Here is a 20,841-nt window from a genome sequence, read left to right on the forward strand (position 1 = left end):
ATTTTATATATTAGGCTATATGATACAGTAATAATATAAGAAAATCATTGTTTGACAGACTCTCTGACTGTCACATCAGTTTTTCTTATATAATTGGTATTTCTTATTTTATAGAAAATATAGATAGAAGATAGATAGATAGATGATTAAAGCGCCAAATAGATTTAGCGACAAACAAACAAAGAATATCAAAATATAATAATAAATATATTAACATTTAAATCTCATGCATTAATTTATATACACATGGTAGGCTCATTTCACATTGAACAAAAGTAGAAGCAAATTAAATACAAAATGACAATAAAGATCATAACATTTGTAGGGTCCTATATATGAAAAGATGACAAAATATATATTCATTCATATCACCATAAAAGCTTAAATATTGAATATTAAATCATACATAATGCAATTTTCACAAATCTTGAAGATAATTACACACTCTCCATATGAAAGATACATCTAGTCTAGTAAAATATTACAAAGAATCCAAGGCAGATTCAAGAAGCATAAATTCAAGTCACATGGAATTTGCTCTTAGAAGGATATACCCATCATGTCTATTAACAAATTGTCCATCATCCAGACCTCATCTTCCCCACAAGAGTAACTAGTCTCATCTGCATATTAATAAACATGATGTATATTAGAATTTAATCACGCTTTCTATATTAAACAAGTGTTTGTGGTACGTACCGTGGGAAGATTTAGGGTGGTTAATTTGTGGAAGGGGTTTGTGCTTCTTGGTGGGGCATGAGGTGATGGGAAGAACGGGAAGAACATGACAGTTGCAGATCTCGATCATGTAACCATCGGGATCGTGAAAGAAGAGCTGGTTTACCTCCACACCGCCTTCTTTGACGAGCGCGGTAACATACTTGATCCCCATTTTCTCCAGTTTAAGGATTATGAGATCCATATCCGTGCATTGAAAGGAAATGTGGTTGTCTTTTGGATTGATTACTCCTGTTTTTGCTGGAGTTGTCTCCATTTCTAACAAATGAATTCCAATCCCATGGTTGAACAGCCTGTTTCAAATCATCAATATTTGAGGTTTCAATAATGAAATTTGTATACATACGAATGCACATTGTAATTGATCCACTAAAAAGTGTGTTCACTACAGTCCCCAGCGAATCATAGCAAATTTCAGGAATTGTGATTTATAGGTCAAAAAACAGCAAATCGCATCAAAATTTCAAGTTTAGACTTTGAATTCACATTGCAATAATAAAAGGGAAAATTACCAAAATGTCACTTGACCAACTAAACTTACCAAAATGTTAGCCTCCTGCGTCCATGGGTGGACTCATCCGGTATGGAAAACGTCTGGCAGTAAAGTTGAAGAGTCCATGAATGAGGTGGTTAGGTGTGTCCAACAAAGGTGATGCGTCAGTGGACGAGTCCACATTCAGAAGAGTCCACTGACACATGAGCTGCATTTTTGGCAGTAAAGTTGAAGAGTCCATGAATGAGGTGGTTAGGTGTGTCCAACAAAGGTGATGCGTCAGTGGACGAGTCCACATTCAGAAGAGTCCACTGACACATGAGCTGCCTTTTTGGCTTTGATGGACACATGTAACCACCTCATTCGTAGACTCTTCAACTTTACTGCCAGACGCTTCCCATACCGGATGAGTCCGCCCATGAACGTAGGAGGATGACATTTAGGTAAGTTTAGTTGGTCAACTGACAATTTGGTAATTTTTCCGTAATAAAATGTACCAAAAATGTGTTTACCAAGTCCATGCCCCACCGAACCACAACAAAAAAACATGAACACGAATCGTGATTTTAGGTAAAAAAAAAAAACAGCATATCACATTAAAAATCAAAGTTTTAAAGATTTCTACTAAAATATTATTAGATGTCAAGTTTCAAATATGAATTCACTGATATACACTAAAATGTGTTCACCAATCCAGTCCCCACCGAATCACAACAAAAAGCAGGAATTGCTAAACACGAATCATAATTTCAGCTCAAAAAAACAGCAAATCATATCAAATCTGATGTTTAACTGAATCAATGAAGACGAATAGGTCAAAAAGCAAGAAATGACATAAAGGAGCATTCGTTCGAATTAAGACAGTTTAAAGAAACTAGAACAACAGTTGAATGAACAAAAATGTGTAAGAAATTGGAAGGAGATGGATGCTGACCAAGCTCCTTCGAAATCGAAAGAAGAAGGACGTCTGATGAGAACAAAACCGAGAACATCGGTGTAGAATTTGACAGATGTAGGAACAGATCTGCAGACATAGGAGACGTGATTCAGAGATAAGAACGGTGAAGATGATGCGTCGTCCTTCTGGTTCCCGATCTCTCGTCCGCCATTAACAACCTGTGTCGCCATTACAAACCTACCTTTTTGTTTCTTTAAAAGAAATTGAAGGGAGTGAGTAGTGATACTGTGTTGTTGTGCTCTGAAATGATCACTTACTTATATAATAAAAAATCATCACTACTGTTGTTCCTGTTCTAGTGCTAGTCATGGGTATTTAAGTTTCATCTATAATGGATTCGGATGAGTTTTCTGCTCCAGGTTTCAAGTTCGAGTCCGAGTGATAGGAGTTTCTCATTGAGGGTTTAAATTGGAGATCTATTGTGCGATGACTCTCTAGCGCAGACCTGATTAAGAGAACGTATGTTAAAACTCACGACATTCGCAAATAATTCACACCTTTAAAAAAAAACCTAATATAATAAAAGATATTGGTTTGGATAAAGATTAGATTGCACGGTCATATCCTACCTGGCAACGCGTCATTCATCCAATTTTATACGCTTTGGAAAATAAATAAAAAAGGCTGATATATTGATATCTTCTAAAACAATTCATAACACAACTAAATATATTTATATTGATATCTTCTAAAACAATTCATAACACAACTAAATATATTAATTAATTAATTAATACATTATAAATAATTGTAAATATGAGACTTGGTATATATAGTCGTCGAGGGAGGGGAACGCCTAAAATGGCCATTTAAAAAAAGTTAAATTTAATTAAAAGAAATTACACATTTCTTCTCTTCACAACAATTTAACTAACCTCTAAATAAATTAAGTTGTATCCCTTTATTTAGTAGGGCTTTATTCTTCAAGTGCATAGTATACCACGTCTTTGTGAAATTGTAATGGGTGGGACGGTGGACCTTCTAGTCCAAGGGTACATCATTATACGATTTGGTAGACCACGTCAACATTGAAATATAAAAAAAATGCAATTAATTTGGATCCATCTAAAGTTTTGATTTAACAGGGCGGATACGGACAAATGAGAACAAAGATATATTTTTTTGATCGGTGAAAGATTCTATGATTATAGAATAGGATCAGCAAAGTTGTAAAACCCAATAAAACAAAAGAAAAAACAACAAAAGCTACAAAATAAAACCAAAACAGTACTGCGTGATTACATCTCGCACATTGAAGTCATCCCATCTCCCCTATGAATTTTTTTAATTTTGTTCGCCCTTTAATCCATAGGTACGTGTTCGCCTTTATAATTTCCCCTGTCTTCTTATCCGACATGTTAACACAATTGAAAATCTTTTTCATTTCAAACTTTCAATAATTGCCATAAGTACTGTACCAACGAGTTTCTTCCAATTCTTTTGACCCTTTTTGGTTTTCCACCAGATTAAGAATGTCTCTATATTTGGGCTAGAATGTAGTTTGAGCCAAATATGGGTATGAACTGGCCGATTATACCGGTTAAAATGCAATATTGTTTATAACTAAGAAAAGTATTCTTAAAATGCTTAATAGTTTATAATAAAAATAGTTACTTTAAATAAAACTATGATCAGTTAAATAAATCCTAGTTGAGATTGGATTGTTATTTAGATGAATTGGTATTTTATTGAATTTATAGGGTTAACTAGTAACGCGGTTCAACTGTCCGATAAAACCCGGTTCCAACGGTTGAACCATTTTAGAGCCCAACCTGATATGACTTAAAAACCGGTTTTTAAAACATTGTAGCCCGCCATACAGCTTTCGAATAAACACATGACAGCAAAATATGGTTTGTTGTTTCCTCATTTGTCACACCCCGAAATATCAGAACATAGCGTGACTGTACCGGTATCTTCATTGCACAGCGGAAGCAAATAAGCTAAGACTTCTAGAAAATTAATGCCCACTAAGTACTCGACTCTTCATGGTTCTCCTATTCCAACCGTGCCTTAACTTCGAAATGCAACCTGAGAAAGAAACATGCGAAAAATCTTCGTGAAACTTCGTATTCGTAACGCATTATGTTCATGAAACTTCGTATTTGTAACGCATTATGTTCGTAAAATCTTGTATTGGTAAACTCTATGCGTTATATTCGTATAAAATATGGCATGTAAGTGTAAGTTTGTAGACTGTAACACGTAATTTTGTAAGTTGTAAATTCAAGGAAATCAGAGATCGTTAATGGTTTGCAAGGCCATTAACATATGTGACGACATAGGAAGCATCCAAACCATAGGCATTTTAATTTGTCGATTCACGACTAGAGACACAAAATCACTCTTGGTAAAGTGTGGCTGCCTGAAACCCATTAGATCTAATCATTTGTTTCGCGGTCTAGGTATATAGTTGATTTATGGTGCTTAAGTCTCACCCTATTCGTAACATGATCTATTGTATCATTCCTTAGTTCAACATACCGTTTGTACTTGTATTTTCCCATAGTTTAGAAAACTAGAATACATGTGTATGCACATTTCGAAAAATAAGCTTGTCTGAAAAACCGGTATAATTAATGTAAACCTTTTGTAAACCATTTGTGTTTATGGTAATTCACAACCCATTTGTATTAGTTAAAACTTGTTCAAAGCATGGTTTAGAAATGTGTAATGTATGTTCATCGAAAACCTTGAATGCTTTTACAAAACGTGCATGTCTTTCCACCCCAACAACATTTATAAAAATGTAAGACTGTAAAAAGTAAAAATGTGGGGTTATGAACTCACCTGGATATCCTTGTGCAAAGCTAGCTACATACGACTTCGTGATGTCGTTTTCAAGACGTGACTCGCTAGCGTGCATTCTACAATATCCCTAACACAGAATATCTTATAAGTTTCTAAATAAACGCGGTAACCAAACTACGTGTCACCGAGCTCTACCAAATCGTTAACCGAACGATTCAACGGTAAGTTGTTAACTTAACGAAAATAACTAAGTTAAACTTTATTTAGTTTGTTTATTGTCAGTAATAACTAATAAGTCTTAGAAAGACTTAGTTCTAGAGAGATTTAGAGTGTATAAATATTTATATAAAAATAAATAAATATATTGATAGAATTTCGTTAGTCGTCCCAAGAAGTCGTATGTATATGTAGGAATATTCGTACGAAAGTAATGCATAACAAACTCGTATTATATATTGCGTCTTGTATATACTTGTCAAAATAAAAGTATAGGCTGTTTCGGCGTTCGAAATAAATATAAAAAGTTATATTTATTTTACAAAAGAATCGTCGAGTTGTATTTGAAAATAAATATATAACTATATTTATTTTTATAAAAGGATTCGTGTTGTACGAAGTTTGAAATAAATAAATACATAAACTATATTTATTTTATGAAACGAAACCATGTTTGATATTCGAAATAAATATATAAACTATATTTATTTTTATAAAAGAAGTTGTATTATCGGCGTTTGAAACAATATAAATAGTTATATGAGAAAAATGCCCGGATAGTCCCTGTGGTTTCACCTTTTTTCACCTAGAGTCCCCAACTTTCTAAAACTACCTGAATAGTCCCCAAGTTTTCGTTTTTTGTTCCCGGATAGTCCCTGGGTCTAACTTCAGTTACTTTTCTCTGTTAAAATGATGTGAAATGACAAAAATACCCTTTCCTTAAAAGGCCAAACCATAGGGACTATCCGAGCATCTTCTTCATTTTTAATTATAAAACCCCACCACCACACTTCATCTTCAACCTCCACCCACCATCACTCTCATCACATTAATGAAAGATACACTTTCTTAATTTTATCCTTCGGGTCCTAAGTTTTGTTTTTTTGTTTTTTACCTAAGGACGGCCCTGACGCGGAACACACTTGCTATACGTACCCTCGGATAAAGGTATGGTTTTTCGACTATCGGACCCTCGCTAGACCCTACCAAATAAGGTTAGTCTAGATGTGATACACTGATACTACTCAGTATGGTTATCATTTGTTGTTTTGTAAAGATGAGCAGCACCATTGCACATGGCTCGCATATTCTTTCATGTACAGGAGTTCATAACAAAAGAATTCATAAATACAAAAGTTATATCAATAACATGACAGTGAATTAAATGAACACAAAAATAATGAAAGAATAGCAAAAATAGTCGTAACAATAATGAACAAAATAAATACGAAAACCTCTCCATCATATCAGATCTCTACAGAACCAAAGCCGCAGCAAACACAACCACGGCGACAGATCCAGCAGCAACTCTATTAAACGTAGCAGCACTAGGTGGCGAAGTAGTCGGCGATCCGGTCGGAGTGGACGGAATAGACGACGGAGAAGACCCCGGAGAATCACCGGGAGAAAGAGGTAGGTGGAGCCGGTGGAGAAGCTAACGGAGCTTCCGTTGGAGCAGAACTAGGAGTGATCGTTGGAGAAGGAGGTGACGAAACCGGAGAAGCCACCGGAGATACCGTCGGAGAACCGGTGGGTGATATGATGAAAGTGCAACAGATGACGAGGTTTATATACGAGGTTTTGGTCGGTTTATCGAGGGATGAGATTAGATCACAGCCATTGGTTATTTCTGTAGGTTTCCGCGTTAGGTTAACCCAGCTTCAATACCGATTTACACGTTTCCACAAGGAAAGGAAACAATCTCAGCACAGCACGTGAAGAAGATGCCCGGATAGTCCCTGTAGTTTGTCTTTTAAAGGAAAGGGTAAATTGGTCATTTCACAACCACTTAACAGAGAAAACAAACTGAAGTTAGACCCAGGGACTATCCGGGAACAAAAAATGAAAAGTTAGGGACTATTCAGGTAGTTTTAGAAAGTTGGGGACTATAGGTGAAAAAATGCGAAACCACAGGGACTATCCGGGCATTTTTCTCTAGTTATATTGATCTTATAAAAGAATTGTAGAATTTTGAAGTTTAAAATAACTATATTCTTTGTTGTAAATAATTTCCGAATCGTCGTTTGTTGTAAGTTGTAAAGGGTTGTCGTAAGTAGCTATATATTTGTAATCGTCTTTGTAAGAGATTATTCGAATCCGATAACTTTGTTTTATAACAAAACGCGTTTTGCCTTTACGGATTTCCTCGAAAAACGGGCAGAGTTTCCTCTGTTTTTGGACGCCCCCGACAACACAAGTTGTCGTTATTTGATCAAAATTCAATTACCAATATATAGTTTTTGTAAAAACGACAAAATAAAAACTAAACACTAATCCGAATCGGTTCGAGCTCGTTTCACGAAATAAACTATGAAAATAACGAAATAAACAGCCGTAAAATCTTTACCAAATCCTCATGTCGAAAACACTAACTGAGTTGACCGAGTAAACTGAGTTGACTTGGGTTGACTGTGTTTGACCGAGTTGACTCGTTCCTAGGAACCCGAACCGCACAGATCTGTTGTTGATCGTCTTTGACTGAACCGAACCAAAACCCAATCTGCTGATCTTGACCGGGTTTTACCAAACCCGAACCGGTGACTTGTTGACTGAACCTGATGTCGGCTACGGCTGACCAAACCCGAACCGAAAATGTGAACCACCCGTAAGATGAATCTGGAACATTACCCGAGTCTGACCTAAGTAGAACCCGAACAACAATCTAAACAAAACCCGAATTAAACTGGACTAAATCTTAGACCGAAGACGAAACGAGACAAACCTTGAGCATTTGAACTTGAGTCGAGCCGTGACCTGAAACACGAGCCGAGGTTTGAGCCTTCCACCACTACCATGGCTGTTGTCGTTGGTTCGACCACCGCCGCCAGCGGCAACGCTCCGCCTTAACACCTCAGACACCATTGGTGACTCTTGTAGGGAAGAATAACACCACCATTATCATCATCATATCATTAGAAGAAAAATAACAAAATGAAAGAAAATGGAGAGGGATTTCCCGGGTAAACTCGTCGAAAAAAACAAGAACATCACCGCCTTGCCATCGCCGGCGTCCGCAGCCACCGCCGTGAGCGGCGGTGCCGCTCCCCTTTTCTCCCGATCTCTCTCTTGAACTCTCTGTCTCTACTCAAGCTCGTCCGTTCTGATCTCAGTATGTGTGTAACAGGTGAAAGATGATGATATGAGGTGTGGTTTACCGAGAAGTCGAGGGGGGTTGTATGTTGCCGAAAACACAGCTCCGGTCGTCGGCTGGTGAGGACAGGCGGAGGGTGTTGTCGGAGTTCACAGCCGACACCCCCACTCCTGTCACCGGTCGAGCAGACGAGAGGGACTTAGAGTGGATCTGGTGCGTGTGGCTGTAGTGATCTGACTAGGGCTCCATTTTTGTAAAAGTAAAGATGAAAAGGATGGTATGTTATATGTAGTTAGTGTTTCTTCAAGAAATGCAGAGAAAGTAATTGTGGGGGGTGTCGGCTGAAGCATGAGGGAAACAAATGAGGGTTTTAGTGGTATAAATGAGTTTATATAGTTAGGTTAACTAATGGGCTTGGGCCCAGGACCACAAGCCCGTTACTAGTGTTTTTAAGCGGCCCAATCATATTCTCGTAGCCCGTTTTCAGATCCGATCATTGTGGGAAGTCGTAGAATATTGTTTTAAAATAAGAAGACGTAAAACAGTGTCGGTAGTCGCGTTTGACGCGCTTGTTCGTCCCTTATGGTAAAAATCACGTAAAATTGCGTCGTTCGCCATTTCAATCCGTCTTTCGATTCGGTTTCGACTACGGATATAAAAATTTAATTACGAAGCTAAAACATATCGTAAAAATTTAATACTTGTCGGTGTTTTCAGTATTTTGTACGGTTTCACTTCGTTACCGTTTAATATTCCGCAGATTTCCCACAGACCGTCATTCGCGTACTGTAGAACCGGATAGGCATTCGTAAGCTTACTAAGGGCCTAATTAATTTAATTTGCGTCGTAAACACTATTTATCGCGTTAATCTCCTGTTAATCACGTAATTAAGGGCGTAAACTACCAGTTGTCACATTCTCCCCCTGTTAATAAAATTTCGTCCTCGAAATTTAGACTACGTTAACTCTCTAGAGTTATGTTATGCGTCGATAAATACAAGTATTACCAAAGTGAATGATCATGAAATCAAATCAAGACTTATTCGAATTACAAATTCAAGGACTTGCTATGGAAATCAGAACCCAACGGTTAACATGAGTATGTTTTAGAATTTGATGTCAAAGGAAACGAGACATACTGATATAGTCACCAATGTGACCAAGTTAACAGGGGTCCAACAAAGGACAGGAACTTCGACCAATCGAATTCCATGTGAACGTTCACAATATGTAAATGAGTTCTAGAAGTAATAGCATCCACAAGATAAACGTAGGATCAACAAGCTCAAATGTAATAGTTTGCATGAAACGCTCGACCATGATTAGCCCAAGCTACAAGTCTATACCATCACCACAAGGTGTCGTAGTGATTTAAATAATTCAATAATAGCGGTGATCAAACAAGTTCACCATGTTTGAATTCAACCAAAGGTTCAACGAAGTAAATCTGAACGTTTGTTCCAAACAAACATCAAAAGATTTTCAATTGAAGATGGAACATCAAAGAAATACTGTTTTCTATCGAAGATGAAGAAGCCATAAATATCGCAAAACATTCGATCGATAATGAAACAGACGTTAGTAGGTACACCGGAACATGAAATGAATTTGTGTACCATTGTCTTAACACATGATTGTGTTAAGACCGCAGTAATATGATAAATCAAAGCGGATTTAAAGCAAATCAGTAAATAAATATTTAAATCCGTGCATGAGATGTGTAAACGAGATTAGCGCAAGCTTCAAATTAATGAAAACACCACCACAAAGTGTCGAAATCAACAAACGACTGAATGGAGTCGTAGATCAAACAAGTCTACTACGACTCAAAACAAATGAAACACTTGTTAAGACCAATTTGAATATGATGTTTTCAATACATCATATGGTGTCTTAAATTACCTTTCAAAAAATATGGTGTCTTAAATTGAATAAGCGTAATGAACAAGTTCAAACAATTGAACTTGGTTTCGGCGCAATCCGACAATAAATACAGGTATCGCAAGGAAATTTCGGCATGGTTACGACGAAAAACCATGTACGTGACTTGAAAAGAAAAGAAATTTCAAGAAAATTCGTTGACTCGATAGCGAAGAGTCAACACTTACAAGAATGCAGTCATTCAAATCACAATGCAAAACTCGAACATAGCGAAATAATTTTTGAACGTTGATGAAGCAACAATTTGGAGTGAAGCCATCGATGGTCTTCACGAATCAATTTAACCGCATGTGTAACAAATAAAACATGCGTAACATATGAATTTTTCAAGAAATGAAGTAAATGAGTGTTCGCTATAGTGAAAGAAAATTATCGTGATACAATGACCATTAAGAGGAGTAGAGATGTGAAAATCTACTCACTAGATATAAAAGTCGGAATTTCAATAAAAGAAATTTAAGGACTTTACCTGGGGTTTCATGTGATGACTGATTGTTAGGTGACATTACCATGGAATGTCGAACATAGTGTATTCGTCATTGACGAGATAGGGGGAATGCGAAGGCATGCGTCTTCTCCTTGGCGTGTTTCATGTCAATGCAGGACCGCGTGACAAGTTGTCGCATCTTGATCAGTTGTTATCATGCTGACAGGATTAGCATCGTCATTGAATTGCGCCATCGCGTCTTTCTAAAGGCCTCGCCTCGATAGTCGTATGTGACGTACTTCGACCAACGTTGATGTATAAATTGAGTTTCGTGAAATCTTGCACGCCCGTGCTTTGCTTTGCGTAGGTTACCTGCTCGGTTAAATAAAATAGTATAGACGACATAATAATGGCGTTTACCCGAGCTAATAGACGTGGTTCCTACGTGATGACCTTTAATGAACTTCGTCATGAGTTACCAAAGGTCCTAAATGCATGTTTTCTAAACTCTCAGAGTTTTGTGTTCTATGTGTATCTGTTTTTGTGTACCGTGTATAAAACACGACATTAGCTTATGTTTAAAAACAAAGTATTGACTCATTGTATTCGGCAACGGTTGGAGACCATATTCGAGTCTTAGGCGTTCTGTATTCAAAGTCTTAATGATCTAAGTCCCAGAGAAAGGTGAGGTTAGAGCCTAGGTATCTCTACAGAAACCCTTTTCGCTGTAACGTATAGCTCTGATACCAATCTATCACACCCCGGAATATCAGAGCATGGCGTGACTGGACCGGTATCTTCATTGCACAACAGAAGCAAATAAGCTAAGACTTCTAGAAAATGAACGCCCACTAAGTACTCGACTCTTCATGGTTCTCCTATTCCAACCGTGCCTTAACTTTGAAATGCAACCTGAGAAAGAAATGGAGTCGTAGATCAAACAAGTCTACTACGACTCGAAACATATGAAACACTTGTTAAGACCAATTTGAATATGATGTTTTCAATACATCATATGGTGTCTTAAATTGAATAAGCATAATGAACAAGTTCAAACAATTAAACTTGGTTTCGGCGCAATCTGACAATAAATACAGGTATCGCAAGGAAATTTCGGCATGGTTACGACGAAAAACCATGTACGTGACTTGAAAAGAAAAGAAATTTCAAGAAAATTCGTTGACTCGATAGCAAAGAGTCAACACTTACAAGAATGCAGTCATTTAAATCACAATGCAAAACTCGAACATAGAGAAATAATTTGTGAACGTTGATGAAACAACAATTTGGAGTGAAGCCATCGATGGTCTTCACGAATCAATTTAACCGCATGTGTAACAAATAAAACATGCGTAACATATGAATTTTTCAAGAAATGAAGCAAATGAGCGTTCGCTATAGTGAAAGAAAATTATCGTGATACAATGACCATTAAGAGGAGTAGAGATGTGAAAATCTACTCACTAGATGTAAAAGTCGGAATTTCAATAAAAGAAATTTAAGGACCTTACCTGGGGTTTCGTGTGATGACCGATTGTTAGGTGACATTACCATGGAACGTCGAACATAGTGTATTCGTCATTGACGAGATAGGGGGAATGCGAAGGCATGCATCTTCTCCTTGGCGTGTTTCATGTCATTGCAGGACCGCGTGACAAGTTGCCGCATCTTGATCAGTTGTTATCCTGCTCACAGGATTAGCATCGTCATTGAATTGCGCCATCGCGTCTTTCTAAAGGCCCCACCTCGATAGTCGTATGTGACGTACTTCGACCTCCGTTGATGTATAAATTGAGTTTCGTGAAATCTTGCACGCACGTGCTTTGTTTTGCGTAGGTTACCTGCTTGGTTAAATAAAATAGCATAGACGACATAATAATGGCATTTACCCGAGCTAATAGATGTGGTTCCTACGTGATGACCTTTAATGAACTTCGTCATGAGTTTCCAAAGGTCCTAAATGCATGTTTTCTAAACTCTCAGAGTTTTGTGTTCTATGTGTATCTATTTTTGTGTACCGTGTATAAAACACGACAATAGCGTATGTTAAAAAACAAAGTTTTGACTCATTGTATTCGGCAACGGTCGGAGACCATATTCGAGTCTTAGGCGTTCTGTAAGTATTCAAAGTCTTAATGATCTAAGTCCCAGAGAAAGGTGAGGTTAGAGCCTAGGTATCTCTACAGAAACCCTATTCGCTGTAACCTATAGCTCTGATACCAATCTATCAAACCCCGAAATATCAAAGCATGGCGTGACTAGACCGGTATCTTCATTGCACAGCGGAAGCAAATAAGCTAAGACTTCTAGAAAATGAACGCCCACTAAGTACTCAACTCTTCATGGTTCTCCTATTCTAACCGTTCCTTAACTTTGAAATGCAACCGAGAAAGAAATGGAGTCGTAGATCAAACAAGTCTACTACGACTCGAAACAAATGAAACACTTGTTAAGACCAATTTGAATATGATGTTTTCAATACATCATATGGTGTCTTAAATTGAATAAGCATAATGAACAAGTTCAAACAATTGAACTTGGTTTCGGTGTAATCGGACAATAAATACAGATATCGCAAGGAAATTTCGGCATGGTTACGACGAAAAACCATGTACATGACTTGAAAAGAAAAGAAATTTCAAGAAAATTCGTTGACTCGATAGCAAAGAGTCAACACTTACAAGAATGCAGTCATTCAAATCACAATGCAAAACTCGAACATAGAGAATAATTTGTGAACGTTGATGAAGCAACAATTTGGAGTGAAGCCATCGATGGTCTTCACGAATCAATTTAACCGCATGTGTAACAAATAAAACATGCGTAACGTATGAATTTTTCAAGAAATGAAACAAATGAGCGTTCGCTATAGTGAAAGAAAATTATCGTGATATAATGACCATTAAGAGGAGTAGAGATGTGAAAATCTACTCACTAGATATAAAAGTCGGAATTTCAATAAAAGAAATTTAAGGACTTTACCTGGGGTTTCGTGTGATGACCGATTGTTAGGTGACATTACCATGGAATGTCGAACATAGTGTATTCGTCATTGACGAGATAGGGTGAATGCGACTTCGCATGCATCTTCTCCTTGGCGTGTTTCATGTCATTGCAGGACCGCGTGACAAGTTGCCGCATCTTGATCAGTTGTTATCCTGCTGACAGGATTAGCATCGTCATTGAATTTCGCCATCGCGTCTTTCTAAAGGCATCGCCTCGATAGTCGTATGTGACGTACTTCGACCTCCGTTGATGTATAAATTGAGTTTCGTGAAATCTTGCACGCACGTGCTTTGTTTTGCGTAGGTTACCTGCTTGGTTAAATAAAATAGCATAGACGACATAATAATGGCGTTTACCCGAGCTAATAGACGTGGTTCCTACGTGATGACCTTTAATGAACTTCGTCATGAGTTTCCAAAGGTCCTAAATGCATCTTTTCTAAACTCTCAGAGTTTTGTGTTCTATGTGTATCTGTTTTTGTGTACCGTGTAAAAAACACGACATTAGCGTATGTTAAAAAACAAAGTTTTGACTCATTGTATTCGGCAACGGTTGGAGACCATATTCGAGTCTTAGGCGTTCTGTAAGTATTCAAAGTCTTAATGATCTAAGTCCCAGAGAAAGGTGAGGTTAGAGCCTAGGTATCTCTACAGAAACCCTATTCGCTGTAACCTATAGCTCTGATACCAATCTATCAAACCCCGAAATATCAAAGCATGGCGTGACTGGACCAGTATCTTCATTGCACAGTGGAAGCAAATAAGCTAAGACTTCTAGAAAATGAACGCCCACTAAGTACTCGACTCTTCATAGTTCTCCTATTCTAACCGTGCCTTAACTTTGAAATGCAACCTGAGAAAGAAATGGAGTCGTAGATCAAACAAATCTACTACGACTCGAAACAAATGAAATACTTGTTAAGACCAATTTGAATATGATGTTTTCAATACATCATATGGTGTCTTAATTTGAATAAGCATAATGAACAAGTTCAAACAATTGAACTTGGTTTCGGTGTAATCCGACAATAAATACAGGTATCGCAAGGAAATTTCGGCATGGTTACGATGAAAAACCATGTACGTGACTTGAAAAGAAAAGAAATTTCAAGAAAATTCGTTGACTCGATAGCAAAGAGTCAACACTTACAAGAATGCAGTCATTCAAATCACAATGCAAAACTCGAACATAGTGAAATAATTTTTGAACGTTGATGAAGCAACAATTTGGAGTGAAGCCATCGATGGTCTTCACGAATCAATTTAACCGCATGTGTAACAAATAAAACATGCATAACATATGAATTTTTCAAGAAATGAAGCAAATGAGCGTGAAATCTTGCACGCCCGTGCTTTGTTTTGCGTAGGTTACTGATGTGTGTAAAATGCAACATATAAATTACATCAAATGAGGCATAAAACTAACCCTTTTTAAGTACTAATGTTGGAAAAAGTGTGTTTTTGTCTTCCTTTTGTATTTTCAGGATTAAATGAGCTCAAATTAACAAAAGAAGCAAAAAGGCAGCTAAATCTAACATAAATACAAGAAAAGGAACAAAAGTGGATTGCCTGACCCCTCGACAGCATCCTCCCAAGCATAACAGAGAAGGCAGAAGACTGAACACGCCCCGTGCTCAGCGAGCACGGGGCCGTGCCCAAGAAACAGCAGAAAAGACAAACCTGTAGAAGCTTCTATTGCCCACCACGGGGGCATGCCCAGTGAACATGGGGGCATGCCCAAAGTACTACAGGCGCATTAATTGTAATTACGAATTACAATTAATGAGGAGAGAGAGTGTCAGACAGGCACGGGGCCGTGCCCAGGCCTCTGTTCAGCCTATAAATAGGAGTTCTTGGCTTCATTGCAACTCATCCCTTGGCACACCACCTCTCTCACACTTCATCCACCACCCACCACCATCACAACACCATCATCCATTGTCCATCATAGAGTGTGTGAGTCGTCTCGGGATCCAAGATTGATCGTAAGAGTTATTGACAATCAAGGCCATGTTTGCCTAAGTCTCTTACATCACTTGGTGAAGACAAGTGTTTAGTATAATACTTTTTATTTTTAATCTTTTGCACTTTTTATTTGGTTTTGTATTAATGACTTTAATAACTAGTTGCTTATGTTGAAGGTGACTTTTCCTTATCGTTTGTCCGTGGTGTCTTGGCATTATTTTACTGTCTATATAAAATAAAAGATTTTCACCATTCATATCTCCACGGTCTATATGGAGGTATGTTGGCTACCTGGTCGGGGGTTAATGGAACGGTTTGGTAAGGGTCTTGCCCTTGTTCAGCATTTAGAGGTCCTGCAAGGGACCTGGGTCAAATTTAGTAGGATCTCCTTCAATACCCAAAGTTATTGGATGGCGGGGATCCAAACTCTTTGACCCCCTCATAAGTTAACTACTATTAATACTATAACCCGGCTATTTAGAACCGTATCCCTGCTGACTCAGACTACTTAGTCGAGGGTAACATCACCTCCAAAAGAGGGGCCTACCATAATTTGCATTAATAACTTAATTCATTATCTTTCAATAATCCGACCCTTTAGGATTGTATCCTTGCTGACTCAAACTACTGTGTTGAGGGTAATGTCGCCTTCAAAAGAGGGGCCTACTACAATAACTAAGATAATCTCTTAAATAAGTGCAAAAGTGCAAAAATAATCAAAGGTTATACTAATACACGAGTCGGATCCAAGTGATTCATCTTGTCTATCTGTTTTTATTTTTATTTTATTTTTCAGCATTTAGTTAGTTTTATTTTCTTAGTTTAAAAATCTTTTTTAACATTTTGATTTGATTAGACGTTGAGGATAAACCGGTACTAAAAGCTCATGTGTCCTTGGATGACCTCGGTATCTTACCAACACTATACTACGTCCACGATGGGTGCACTTGCCCATATGTGTGTTTAGTGTTAGTAAATATCGTGTTTTATAAATTTAAAACTTGGCTAAAAAGAGCTTAAAATATATACCAAAAATATATAACACCTCGCACACATCAAGTTTTTGGCGCCGTTGCCGGGGACACAAGGATTTTAAGAAAGCTTAAAATCGACGGCCTAATCAGTTTTTCAAAACCTTTTTAAAACGCGCGCACATTTTTCTGCATTTTAGTTTAGTTTGCATTTACAGTAGCCTGAACACGGGGCCGTGTCTACTGAACACGCCCCCGTGCTGCATACTTTTAGTTAGATATCCAGATACAGAGTCTGAACACGGGCCCGTGCTCATTGAACACGCCCCCGTGCTCAACGAGACCAGTGACTTTAATTAAAACGCCCAGATACAGACCTTGAACACGGGGCCGTGTCCACTGAACACGGGGCCGTGTCCAGCCTTCTGTTTCAGTCTTTGTTTTTGTTTTCTGGTCCCGAGACTCAGTTGTGGTCTGTTGAGTGATTCTTATGGATCAATACTCAGGAGGCTATAACTACACCTATGAGGAGGATGATTATATGAGAGACTATTGCACTAATTGTGGTAACCCGCACTCGGTACAATATTGTAACTTGTTTCAACCATCCACTTCTTACAACCATTATGAGGAGCCCAGGTACGAGCCATCAACTTCATACACATCCTATGAAGACCAAAGGTATGAACCTTCTCCCTCATACTCGTATTTTGATGAACCAAGATATGAGCCTTCATACTCATATTTTAAAGAGTCAAGATATGAGCCTCCACCTTCATACGCTTATTATGAGGAACCGTGGCGTGAACAACCCACCTCATATGAGTACTATGAAGAACAAAATTTTGACCCTTATCCAACATATGCTTATCATGAAGAACAATTGTATGAACCATCTACTTCATATGGGTATTATGAGGAACCAAGGATTGAACAACCGGATTCAAGCCATGAGGATCCCGATCCTTACTCTATCACCGACATAGCCGATAGGATAATAGAAAAACTCAAATTTATCGAAAGATGCATAAAAGAATCTCGCGCAAGGGAAGAGGAGTCCCGCGCAAGAGAAGAATTAAAAAAAGAAGAAACAGTAATTGAGGAGTTAAAAATGGAAGAACAAATAAGTGAAAAACCGACACATGAGCTAAACAACGAAAAAGGTGAGGCCGATAACGTTAAAGTTCAAAAAGAGTCTAATTTTGAAGAAATTAATCTCTTGTCACCTTCTTTTGAAAATCATTGTTTAGTAACCACTCATGCTAAGTTTTTAAAAGAGTTAAACACTAATACTAAAATCGAGGAAATGGTAAGTGTTAAGTTAACTAATGATCAAACTTCACTAATAAAAGAAGATCCTTTTGAAATTAACATTACACCGGTTCCATGTTTTTTTCAAAATTCATTTATTAGTAATGTCACCATTGATAAAGATCTTTGTGTTAACATAATGCCTAATTACATTTTTGAAAAATTAAGTATTAGTGATTTTGCTCCACTCCAAATACCCATTTTTCTATCCAATCGGAAAGTAATAAAATCCATCGATGTAGTTGAGGATGTCTTGGTTCAAACAAATCAAATGGTTATTCCAACTGACTTTGTCATCCTCGATAACGCTCCTCTTATCTTGGGAAAACCTTTTGTAAAAACTCATGAAGCTTTGAAAAACCGGAAATTTAACAATCTACCTCTTCAGTTAGGGGCATTCAAAAGGAGCATAGATCTTGAGCGTTCAATGAAATATCCTTTTGGCAGTAATGACCCCCTAATTGAAGATGAAGATGAGCCACCCGATACAACTGAAGAAGTTGACCACTTTGTTGAAGAAGAGGTCGCCATAGAACAAACTTTTAAAGTTCTTGATCTTGATGAGCCACAAAATAAGGTGTCTCCTAAAGACCCACCCCTTGAGCTCAAAGAACTTCCGAAAGGTTTGAAATATGCTTTTCTAGACAAAGATGGTAATTTACCTGTAATTATTTCGTCTAAATTAAGTAGCGTAGAAAAAGAAAAATTAGTTAATCTTCTTAAAAACACAAAAATGCGATTGCTTGGAAGCTTGTAGATATTAAAGGAATAAATCCTTCCATGTACATGCACAAAATTTTAATGAATGATGACTACAAAACAGTAATACAACCACAACGTAGAGTAAATCCCAATGTGCAAGAAGTGGTTAAAAATGAAGTCATCAAACTACTTGACGCCGGGCTAATCTATCCTATCTTCGATAGTCCATGGGTAAGTCCCGTCCAAGTAGTCCCGAAGAAAGGAGGTATGACGTAATAACTAACGAAAAAAATGAATTAATACCAACAAGAACCGTCACAGGATGGAGAGTTGTATGGACTATAGACGATTAAATGAAGCAACGAGGAAAGATCACTTTCCTTTGCCCTTCATTGATCAAATGTTAGAACGACTATCCGGTCATAAATTTTACTGTTTCTTGGATGGTTTTTCAGGTTATTTTCAAATTCCGGTAGCACCTGAAGACCAAGAAAAGACGACTTTCACATGCCCCTACGGAACTTTCGCCTATTGACGCATGCCGTTTGGTCTATGTAATGCACCTGCAACATTCCAACGTTGTATGGTGGCCATTTTGCATGACATGATAGAAAAGACAATGGAAGTCTTCATGGACGACTTTTCTATCTTTGGAGATTCATATGACCAATGCCTCGATAACCTTGAACGAATGCTATCCCGAGGTGAGGAAACTAACCTCGCCCTTAACTGGGAAAAATGCCATTTCATGGTAACAGAGGGAATAGTATTCGGTCTCAAAATCTCGAGCGAAGGAATGGAAGTTGATCGAGCAAAAGTAGACACTATTTCTCGATTACCTCCACCCTCCTCCGTTAAAGCAATCAGAAGTTTCCTAGGGCATGCCGGATTTTATAGAAGGTTTATCAAGGACTTTTCAAAAATCTCAAGGCCTCTAACAAAATTACTTGAAAAAGATGCACCTTTCATCTTTGACAAGGAGTGCAATCAAGCGTTTCTAACCCTCAAGGAAATGCTAGTCAATGCACCTATCATGATAGCAACTGATTGGAAATTTCCTTTCGAAATCATGTGTGATGCAAGTGACTTTGCTGTTGGAGCAGTCTTGGGACAAAGAAAAGAAAAACATTTCCACCCAATTTATTATGCTAATAAAACACTTAACGATGCACAAGAAAATTACACAACTACTGAAAAAGAATTACTAGCTGTGGTATTTGCTTTTGATAAATTCCGTTCTTACCTTGTTCTTTCTAAAACTGTAGTCTATACAGATCATGCAGCTATCCGATACCTTTTCAAGAAACAAGACGCCAAACCCCGTTTGATCAGATGGATTCTATTCTTCCAAGAATTTGATATTGAAATCAAAGACAAAAGAGGAGCAGAAAACACTGCTGCAGATCATCTTTCACGCCTAGAAGACCCAGCTTTGGAGGCAACCAGGGACGAACAGATCAACGAAAAATTTCCCACAGAATCCTTGGAAATGGTGGAAAGCAGACAAGAACCATGGTATGCTGACTACGCTAATTACTTAGCTAGCGGTATAGTCACCAAAGGATGGCCACATCATCAAAGAAAGAAATTCTTTGCCGATGTAAAGCATTACTTTTGGGAAGACCCTTATCTTTTCAAAATGTGTGCTGACCAACTCATCCGAAGGTGTGTCTATGGTGGCGAAGCACGAAGAATTCTCCGCCATTGTCATGAAGGTCCATATGGAGGACATCATGGTGCCGCTAGTACCACACGAAAGGTATTTGATTCAGGATTTTATTGGCCAACCATTTACAAAGAGGCGCAAGATCTTGTAAAGACATGTGATGCTTGCCAAAGATCAGGTAATATTTCTTCCAAAAACGAAATGCCTCAAAATGGCATTCTCGTTTGTGAAATTTTTGATGTGTGGGGACTCGATTTCATGGGACCCTTCCCACCATCAAAAGGAAACAAATATATACTTGTGGCGGTTGATTACTTGTCTAAATGGGCCGAGGCCAAAGCTCTTCCAACAAACGATGGAAGAGTAGTGGTAAAATTTCTGAAAAAATTATTCTCTCGTTTTGGAACACCAAAAGCTTTGATAAGTGATAGGGGTACCCATTTTTGCAATCATCAACTGGAAAAAATCTTAACAAGATATGGGGTATATCACGGGTCTCAACAGCATATCACCCTCAAACAAATGGACAAGCCGAAGTGACTAACAGAGGTTTAAAACAAATACTTGAAAAAACCGTAGGGTTAAATAAAAAGGAATGGGCTGATA

General features: G+C 37.8%; 1 protein-coding gene across 2 annotated transcripts; it reads right to left on the reverse strand.

Annotated features, from left to right (window-relative positions):
- Positions 1-334: 334 nt before the first annotated feature.
- LOC110865689 lies at positions 335-2,437 on the reverse strand. 2 transcript variants are annotated; one of them, XM_035974709.1, is made up of 4 exons: positions 1,652-2,143; positions 1,280-1,316; positions 700-1,031; positions 335-623 (listed from the first exon to the last, which is right to left on the reverse strand). In XM_035974709.1, the coding sequence occupies exons 1-4, from the start codon at positions 1,668-1,670 to the stop codon at positions 541-543; spliced, it is 471 nt and encodes a 156-aa protein (XP_035830602.1). In that variant the 5' UTR covers positions 1,671-2,143; the 3' UTR covers positions 335-540. The 2 variants fall into 2 exon arrangements, with proteins under 2 accessions (XP_035830602.1, XP_021970706.1); XM_022115014.2 differs by lacking the exons at positions 1,280-1,316; positions 1,652-2,143 and adding an exon at positions 2,166-2,437.
- Between the last annotated feature and the right edge of the window lie 18,404 nt (positions 2,438-20,841).

This window comes from Helianthus annuus, chromosome 6 (genome assembly GCF_002127325.2).
Source record: "Helianthus annuus cultivar XRQ/B chromosome 6, HanXRQr2.0-SUNRISE, whole genome shotgun sequence".
Classification (NCBI taxonomy): domain Eukaryota; kingdom Viridiplantae; phylum Streptophyta; class Magnoliopsida; order Asterales; family Asteraceae; genus Helianthus; species Helianthus annuus.